At 37.7% G+C, this 9,268-nt stretch overlaps 2 protein-coding genes across 3 annotated transcripts; one reads left to right on the top strand and one right to left on the bottom strand.

The window, feature by feature from the left end:
- The first annotated feature begins 2,492 nt into the window (after window positions 1-2,492).
- cabp2b (calcium binding protein 2b) lies at window positions 2,493-5,054 on the top strand. The gene is made up of 5 exons (XM_027154739.2): window positions 2,493-2,777; window positions 2,897-3,028; window positions 3,772-3,881; window positions 4,141-4,288; window positions 4,941-5,054. The coding sequence occupies exons 1-5, from the start codon at window positions 2,738-2,740 to the stop codon at window positions 4,964-4,966; spliced, it is 456 nt and encodes a 151-aa protein (XP_027010540.2). The 5' UTR covers window positions 2,493-2,737; the 3' UTR covers window positions 4,967-5,054.
- A 179-nt stretch (window positions 5,055-5,233) lies between these two features.
- Window positions 5,234-9,218, bottom strand: crybb1l1 (crystallin, beta B1, like 1). 2 transcript variants are annotated; one of them, XM_027154689.2, is made up of 7 exons: window positions 9,081-9,218; window positions 7,509-7,645; window positions 7,071-7,168; window positions 6,788-6,906; window positions 6,571-6,703; window positions 6,325-6,467; window positions 5,234-5,799 (listed from the first exon to the last, which is right to left on the bottom strand). In XM_027154689.2, the coding sequence occupies exons 3-7, from the start codon at window positions 7,161-7,163 to the stop codon at window positions 5,628-5,630; spliced, it is 660 nt and encodes a 219-aa protein (XP_027010490.1). In that variant the 5' UTR covers window positions 7,164-7,168; window positions 7,509-7,645; window positions 9,081-9,218; the 3' UTR covers window positions 5,234-5,627. The 2 variants fall into 2 exon arrangements, with proteins under 2 accessions (XP_027010490.1, XP_027010488.1); XM_027154687.2 differs by having other exon boundaries at window positions 9,045-9,178.
- Window positions 9,219-9,268: the final 50 nt, after the last annotated feature.

The raw sequence follows: 9,268 nt of genomic DNA, 5'->3' as shown, positions 1-9,268 counted from the left end.
ATAAACACACAAACAGCAAAACACCACACAAACATGTAAAGTCAGATCTACCAGTCTTTAAAAGCCCTGATTTGCAAAAAATTTTTTCTTCCCTTTCTTTACTTTCTTCTCTGTCCATCTGTACATCTTTAATCTGAAATGTGAGATTAAAACGGGTCATTTTCTTGTCTAATACTCACCCTGCCCACCCCCTTATTCTCTCATCCAGCTTGTAAAAGTCATTTGCATGGGGCAGCAATCTGTTGTAAGAGGGCAGGCGTGAATGAGCGGGTGCAACAAGAGTCACAGAAAGGACGTAAAAGGATGTTAAAGATTGCTAAGAAGTGCAAAATGCAGGTTGTATTAAGGCTGTTGATGTGTGCTTGACACTAATTGGAGAGTTTTTAAAAGGTGAGTGAAAATAACATAGAGACCATCTTGCTTCATTATCTTAGTTGGACTTAGTGGGGAACAGGACAGTCTGAGATGAGATAAGATGAGACTGATTAATTAAAGTAAATTGGTAGAACAAGGACTTTTGGTAGCGTGCAGAATATGAATAGTGCAAAATTCTGTTACGTCATTACATAGAAAGAAAGGAAAAAGAAGGAAATAAAGAAAGGATTAAAAGAAAAAAGGTCTAAAGCAAGAAAAAATAGCAGGTCTTTGAGGACTAATGGGAAACTGCACCAATCCAGTGAAACACAAAATAAAAAAGGTAAGGTACGAGTTTTAAAGTTTTAATGCTATTGTGTGTTATAAGATGTGTCAATAACAATGTAAATCAAGAACATACAGTAATGAGTGTCACCTTGTGATTATATTATACTGTCCTGTCCGTTTGTAATTATTGTGATTTTAACACACTTCCTACTGTATGTTGAAGACAAAACAGGAACAGGTCCTAATTATTTTGCATGTCTTAACTGATACTGTATCTGGCTCCACCATAAGAGTGTGCCTGAGAGTAACGGATTGATCAATGGGTCGGGGTCACCTGGACCCCGCCCACCTGATGTATCCGATGGAGAGAAGGAGGTAATCTCTGAGTTTAAACAGCCTCTGAATGCACTGGTCCAAAACTGCACAATGCTGCACAACATCATCGGACCCGCATGCATCTTCCTCAGGCAGGGCTTCTCTAAGGCTCAGCTCGTATGTATTGCAGAAATCTGATATTATCATCAGTATATTAACCAAAACCCACTTCTACCATTTGCATCATCATGTGGACACACCATCATGGAAATTCTTTTCATGCCCTCAATTATCACTTTCATTCAATACATGCTTAATGCTGTTGCCTGACACTTTGGCTAATGAGCTTATTTATTTTGATAAGAATGATCTAGCCTAATGCTGCCCTAAAGTTCAAACAGGTCAATAATATTCATCACTATCATCTCTGAATGCCATTTTTTCTTGAAACATTTTTGAAAGACTCTTTTCTGGCAGCCTCTATAGAAATAACACTAAAGAACGATAATTGTCTCTGTTCATCACCGATATGCATCCAATCAGAACAAAGCAATTGATATATATATCAATAATGTTGGGGTCATGGCATTGGAAAGAAAATAAACCACTAATTTCTGCTTGAAATAAACCACTAATTTCAACCAAAATTATTGACTACAGCTAGTGACAATATCTTCTGTGTTATAATTTTTTTTCATCTGATGAACACTTTAACCAAACATGTCACTGCTGATTAATGTTGATTTGACATGGAATGACTCCCTTGTTATTTCTTATTAGTCTACAATCTCAGTGATATTCTCAAAGTACTCTTTATTACATTATAAAATACAGGATTTACAGCATAGCGTGATCCTGCATTGGAAAGCGTTATATCATACCATGGCATCTACAGTTTAAACAATATTTGATGACATTTGAAATGAAACTTAAAGGAATTTTGCACAAATGATCACAATCATAAAAACAACAGAACTGTCAAGTAATGAAATGTAAAATCACAGCCAACGGAGTAACAAAAGGGTTTATATAAAATGGCAGATTGACCAAAACAAATGAGACTGGAGAGGATTAGCTACAGAAGGTGGGTTGGGGTCCATCCAGAATAATCCACTGAGAGTAGTATTAGTATTACCAGTAACATTGTAAATGGAATAAAGCATAATTTCTGGGATTTGCATTACGAGCGCTAAAGTGAACAGCCTCATCCATTATCATGACAGTTTAGACAGTGTGTGTGTGTTTGTGTGTGTGTGTGTGTGTGTGTGTGTGTGTGTGTGTGTGTGTGTGTGTGTGTGTGTGTTTGTGTGTGTGTGTTGTGGGGTCTTCCTCAAGCTAAACCTGTCAAATCTCTTTATCTGATGCTGTTGCCATGCAACACTTAATCTAGTCCTTGTGGTGAATCACATACTAATGGTGTGTACTAATGTTGTGTGTACTAATGTTGTGTGTGTGTGTGTGTGTGTGTGTGTGTGTGTGTGTGTGTGTGTGTGTGTGTGTGTGTGTGTGTGTGTGTGTGTGTGTGTGTGTGTGTGTGTGTGTGTGTGTGTGTGTGTTTGTGTGTGTGTGTAAAGTAAGGATTCTCACTTTTTCACATGCTCATTTTCACTCCTCATCCATTTTTGCTCACTCACCTCTTATATACTTTGGACATTTACTACTAGTGGGATTCTTAACATGATGAGAATCATCTGAGAATGAGAGAATGAAAAATGGGATGATGGATGGAGAGTGTGTATATAAATGTGTCTAATTTTTTTTTTTATCTCACGCTGCTGACATGCAACAGGACAGGGATCTCCGTCCGGAGGAGATAGAAGGTATGCTTACAGAAACCATCTGCAAGTCTTCATGTTGGTAGAGAGCACAGCTCATCAAATTAAGTGTGTGTACATGTGTGTGTGTGTGTGTGTGTGTGTGTGTGTGTGTGTGTGTGTAGAGCTGCGGGAGGCTTTTAAAGAGTTTGATAGGAACAAAGGATACATCAGCTGTAGGGACCTGGGCGAGTGCATGAGGACTATGGGATACATGCCGACAGAGATGGAGCTCATCGAGCTGAGTCAGAATATCAGTGAGTGACGTCTCTAAACGTTAATTTTTATATAATAATGTTATTTGACATACTATTATGTAATACATGACGAGGCTATATTATGTTCATACTATATATACCACCGAGTACTTATAATACGTATAATTGTTATCTCATTCATATACATATATTTTTATTAGATAATACATGTACAGTATAATGTTGTTAGTTACTCTACCATTTGTAGATTTGGAGGTTGTGGTGCCCCATTTGTCTGAAAAAACAACAAAAAAATGGATATAAGGGGTGTAGGTGCCCTATAGGGTGCACTTATGGAATATGGAATATGGAAAAATGCCTCTCCTGGGTGCCACTATGTGTATTTAAAATGTGACTGTGTTGTGGAGATTATGTGATACAGTGCCCCTAGGGTGGCCTTACATTTGAGAAAACATGATCAAGACCAGTGCCCTCTAGGGTGCCATTTTAACCTATGGTTCTATACATGAATTAAATGTGGTGTAATCATTATCCTAAGTGGATATCCTATAATAAGTGGTGTGGTGCCCTATAGGCTCCCAAACAAGAACATGACATGAAGTGAACTATAGGTTCAGAAAGAGAATATATATATATTATGCATTATGTACTGTATAACAATATCATGTAACATGCATATCATTATAATGTACTTTATATTATTTACTGTGTGTGTGTGTGTGTGTGTGTGTGTGTGTGTGTGTGTGTGTGTGTGTGTGTGTGTGTGTGTGTGTGTTCTGCAGCTGGGGGGAAGATCGATTTTGAGGAATTTGTGGAACTGATGGGCCCTAAAATGCTTGCAGAAACAGCAGACATGATTGGAATCAAAGAATTAAAAGATGCCTTCAGAGAGGTTCATGTACACACATCATACTCTTAACACACTGGGCATGAACAGAAGTTTATGATACCTTCCCATCTCATGAGCTGAACAGACCTAGATAAGTTTAGTGTAAAAGTGCAGCAAACTACAAATAATGACTGATAATGAATTACCTTAAGAAATATGCTAGTATATTTCAAACTAATCTTAATTCTCTGTGTCTTCTCTGTTGCTCTGAGTTGAGATTACATACAGTATCTTGACTTACTGGTGATATTTTGCTACACAGTTCGACTCGAACGGAGATGGGCAGATCAGCATTAATGAACTGAGAGAGGCAATGAAGAAACTGATGGGTGAGCAGCTGAACCCGAGAGACATTGATGACATCATCCGTGATGTGGACCTCAATGGAGACGGACAAGTGGATTTTGAAGGTCAGTGGAAAAAAAAAAAAGAAAAGAAAAAGGACAGAATATCATCTTTAAAGTGAGACATACTGTATAATAAGGAGGAAATAGTTGCATTGCTACAACAGTTCAAATGGCAGAAGAAATCTGGCACAAAAATCACAAAAAAAGCATACGTAAGTGAAATGTAGTAGGTACATTAAACATAGCAGAAAAAAGTTATTGAATAAATGCAGAACAAAACAAATGCATTCCTTATAAATGCATTAATGAATACTCACTGCTTAATTTCCTAAATATTTTAATAGTAATATTTTCTATTGTTTATTTTTTACTTTATTATTTTTTACTTTAACACATAGTTTACTTTTAATGTGCATGATTTCCTATTTTTCATGCTTTCCATTTTAGTAATCGCCTTTTCCACAGACTTTAACATCCACAAATTTAATGTGCCTGATTCCCTAATCTCCATAAACAATTTTCTGTTGTCTTTTCTATAACTTAATATGAGTTATTTTCTATTTCCCAGGCTTTAATTTTCATCATTTCCTATTTGCTTTATCACTGGATCAAGCGTCCTTGCAAAAAAAAAAAAAGCATTATGTTTTTAAAAGCACCTTAAATGTCAAGTAATGTCTCTGGCAATAGCTGTTTAAACTCTGTTTTTTCCCTTTAGAGTTTGTGAGGATGATGTCACGCTGACGGTTCATCAGAGGATCTACATATATAATTTGTTATATAGAGCTGGAGTAACGTAGCTACAACTGTTTTTTATTCAATTAAATACTAATCAGATTTATTTTTTCAGTTTATCTGTATGATAAAGGAAATATTTAATAAAATCATTTTACTGTGGTTTACTAAGCAATGTTATTTGGATGGATTATGTCAATATAATATGTGATATATGTGATATAGGTATAAGAAATTCACAAAATGTAAAAATCAGTATCAACCATTTAATATTTATTGAAAAGGTGACCAGGATTCTGTACATTTGATAATGGGAGATGCCTAAAGATCTCATCTTTTCTCCCTTTTGCTTTCCTGAAAGGGTGGGGAAGGGAAGAGGTAATAAAAATTAAAATGTGGAAGGAAAAACAAAAGTCATGGCGCATGAGCGAAAGAGAGGAGTTAAACTGAGTGGAGGTGGAAAGGTTTATGTGTTACTCAGGAAGCTCAGGAGCTTCAACTGCTCCACTAGGATGCAAAAAGAGTCTCTAGGTCCTAAACACCGCCTAGGTACACCAAGAATATTTTCAAGGGTGGGGTCACAGTGTCCTCAGACATCTCTCCTCCTCTCCTTCCTCTGGCGGCCCTCTGCTTCTCCTCCGCTTCGTCTCTTCCGCTGCTGGCCTGGCCCTCACTTGGTGGCCATGGTGTAGCAGCCATGTGGGTGCCACTGCATGTCACGGATGCGCCTAATGGACTGCATCTGAGGACAGCGAGCTCCATACTCGTTAAAGTGTCTATAGTCACCCTTCTCCAGCAGGTACTGGCTGCCACGGTAGCCAGGGTATTGGTAGCCTACCCAGCTGAAAGACAATGTGTTCACTAAAGTTAACATACATAAAGGTAATGTTATGTAATTATCTTCCACACCGGGATTCAATTTTTATACATTAATGTTATAGTTAATATGGCTTAAAGCCTATTTATCAAAGACTTTTATCATGTGCCATTTCTATAATTTTTTTAAACTTGAAACACCACAGTGTTATGTTAGTGTTACCATAAGTATTTATTCCAAATCCATGTCAGAAAGGTACACCAAAAAGGCTAGAACACCTGAATACTAAAGCAACATTGCAAAAGCAAATGATTCACAAGCAACTAGAGACACCCCCTTTTTTGTCCTGATTGGTTGGATGTTGGTGTTCCACATTATTGGTTATTTTGCACACTTTACAAAGTGCCACAGAGTTTCTCCTCTAAGCAGATAGTGTATCTTGTATATGCTAGTATTTTTAATGTGATAGTGATAGTGTAACTTAATCCAGATATAACAATAATCACTGACCCTATTTTAATGTTTGTGTACCGGATAGCAGAACACTTACGTTCCACAGCCGACGAAGATGCTTCCTACTCTGTCGGTGAAGCCGTAGGAGTACAGACTGGGCACATCATCGTCCATGATCTCCATCTTACGGCCCTTGTAGTCGCCCACCTCATACAGACAGATCTTGTGCTTCTCAGGGTCCTGAGTTTGAACAGTTTGATTAATAGGTAAAGCTATACAGGGTAGAACTGTGGTTGTGTGTGTATGTGTGTGCATATGTATGTGTGTGTGTGTGTGTCCACACCATTCTGACAGGTCTAAAAGACATCAGGTAGTCATTTTTCTGGCAGTTGCTCCAGGAGTCCCAGCGAGGGTAGTCGCCCTTCTCCAGGATGTACATCTCTCCGCAGAAGCTCATCTGCTCCCAACCTACAAAACTGTAAACACAACTCATGTGAGGAAAACGGAAACAAATTCTGTATATAGCTCACAGGCAGACTGTTTGTTGGAAACAAACTTACGGGCCACACTCCACGCGCAGCGAGCGGACCCTGTCCATGCCCATTGCACACACATTCATGCACTCAGCGTTGATCTCAATCATGCGGCCCTGGAAGTTCTCCTGGTCAAATACGTACATCTAATATATATTGAGAAAGTGTGTTAGGTTAGGGTAGGTTATACCGAATGCACTTTTTGATAAACTGTGTGTGTGTGTGTGTGTGTGTGTGTGTGTGTGTGTGTGTGTGTGTGTGTGTGTGTGTGTGTGTGTGTGTGTGTGTGTGTGTGTGTGATTTTTTTTACCTTATAAGCCATCATGCCCATTTCAGACTTCTTGGTCTGACCGGCCTTGCCGTCAGTCTGAGAGGTGGTCTTTTTATCGGTGTTGGAAGACATGATGCCTAGAGAGAGAGAAAAAGAGAGAGAGAGAGAGAGAGAGAGAGAGAGAGAGAGAGAGAGAGAGAGATTGGCATTGGCATGTGCTATCTGATATTTAGCAAATATATACATCATGCAACAAATTCATCAAGGACAGATAAAATAATGCCAAAGCTGTCTATATACCAATCTATTTAAATAAAGAGTAATGAAGCCTGGATTAAAATCAAATAATTACAGAAAAAAAACTGAAAGTCCTAAAATAAAACAATTACCTCATTACAGTCCTCACTTTCTATTCAGACTATGTTTCACTGAATATTGAATTTGAATATTTGTGTTTGCATCTGTGCTCTTTCTCACCTGTATGTTCAGGATGTGTGTGGTGGTGCCTGAGCTCACTCTGAGAGTGTGTTTATGTCACACCAGGGCTACAGCTCTTATACCCTGGCGTGGAGTTTGTCAGGATTATCAGTAAACAATGAAAGTCGCTGAGTCCACTGAAAAGATACATAGACACAGAAAAGAAACCCCTCATCATCATCATCACCACAAGAGAGAGAGAGAGAGAGAGAGAGAGAGAGAGAGATGTACAGAAAGTAAAAGACAACCTCTAAAAAGTCCACAACCATCACTGATGTATGAGCTACAGTATGTATAATGTACTCTGTATTAACATAGCCAGATTAGATTATCTCCATATTTGTAATTAGTGAATTTTTTTTTATTTGGAGTTAGTCTGGCCACTTTAGATTAAATACACTCTCATTATGATCGATTCAAGAAGTTTTCATATATTCAAGAATTAACTACCTAGCCTGTTTTATGACATGCGCACAGACACTTGAATTTTACTGTAACAGAGTTTACAAATTGACTAGATTGGTAGACAGACAAAATGAAAAAAAAAAAAGAGTCATTATGTTTGACATTTTTAACAAATACCTGTAAGTTCATAAAGAAAATGTACACAGGAAAAAAAGTTTTGGTTTTTTTTGGATCTGAAAAAGTACAAGTATTTATTTGCTATATAGATACAGTGCAAACTAAAATTATATTAAGAAGTACTTTCCACCTCTGGTACACTGATCTAGTAATCTGTTAGATATGATAAGCATTCTGATTATGTAAGTATGGATACTTAAATAAAATACTAATACAAAAAAAATACTAATCTGTGTCTTTACTACTAGAAGAGTACCCTCATGGGTGTACTTTTTGTATGTTTAGTGTATACCTTTCACATGGACGCATGATTTATTACATACAATATATACAGTAAATCAGCTACGGTTTTAGAGTAAAGCTTTAAAAATACACTATTTGAAAATGTCTAGAAAAAAGATAAATACTCAAGGTATAAAAGGAGTGCTCTGGAGAATACCAGCACTGAGGCATGTGACAGAGTAAGCCATGAGCAATGAAAAGGGGTTTATTAAGGTTTTTTCAATATGTTTATTAAATAAATAAGGCTACTTAACCTCCTGCAATGGTTCTAATTTAGACAGAGATTCTGTAAAAACTCTGTGAACCAAAAGAACCTCTATGAGTTCATCAAGAGGGACGATCGGACCACCCATCAGCCTAATGGTTCTAGATGAAACTTTTCCTAGGAGTGTACTGTACCTTCAAAGTTTCTGTTTTTTTTTTGTTTGTTTTTGTTTCTTTTTTTTTCTTTGAGTTTTTGTATTGATTAATGCCTGAATTCTAGCATAATTACTTCAGCTAAAGCTTGAACACAGTTAGGGTTACTTTTCACCGATGCACAATATAAAACCACCAACACACACACACACACACACACACACACACACACACACACACACACACACACACACACACACACACACACACACACACACTAGGCAGTACTCTGAACTGTGCATTTTAATCCGTTACTTTGGAGAGCTTTGTGTGGCGTGCAGGAGTGCTGACCGGAGAGAACGTGCCCGTGAACGTCCTTTTGTGCACCAGCTTTTTTCTTTTTTTACACGCCCTCTCTTCTATTCACCTCACTTATAATGCTATGTAAAATGGCTCCTGCCCAATATGCAATCACACACAGACTTCTATAGTAAATGTGCTGAGCTGTTGGCAATGGTGCAGCTCTGTGAGCGCGCCAC

The sequence above is a fragment of the Tachysurus fulvidraco genome, chromosome 17, assembly GCF_022655615.1.
Source record: "Tachysurus fulvidraco isolate hzauxx_2018 chromosome 17, HZAU_PFXX_2.0, whole genome shotgun sequence".
NCBI lineage: Eukaryota > Metazoa > Chordata > Actinopteri > Siluriformes > Bagridae > Tachysurus > Tachysurus fulvidraco.
This window is presented reverse-complemented; position numbering and strand designations above follow the sequence as displayed.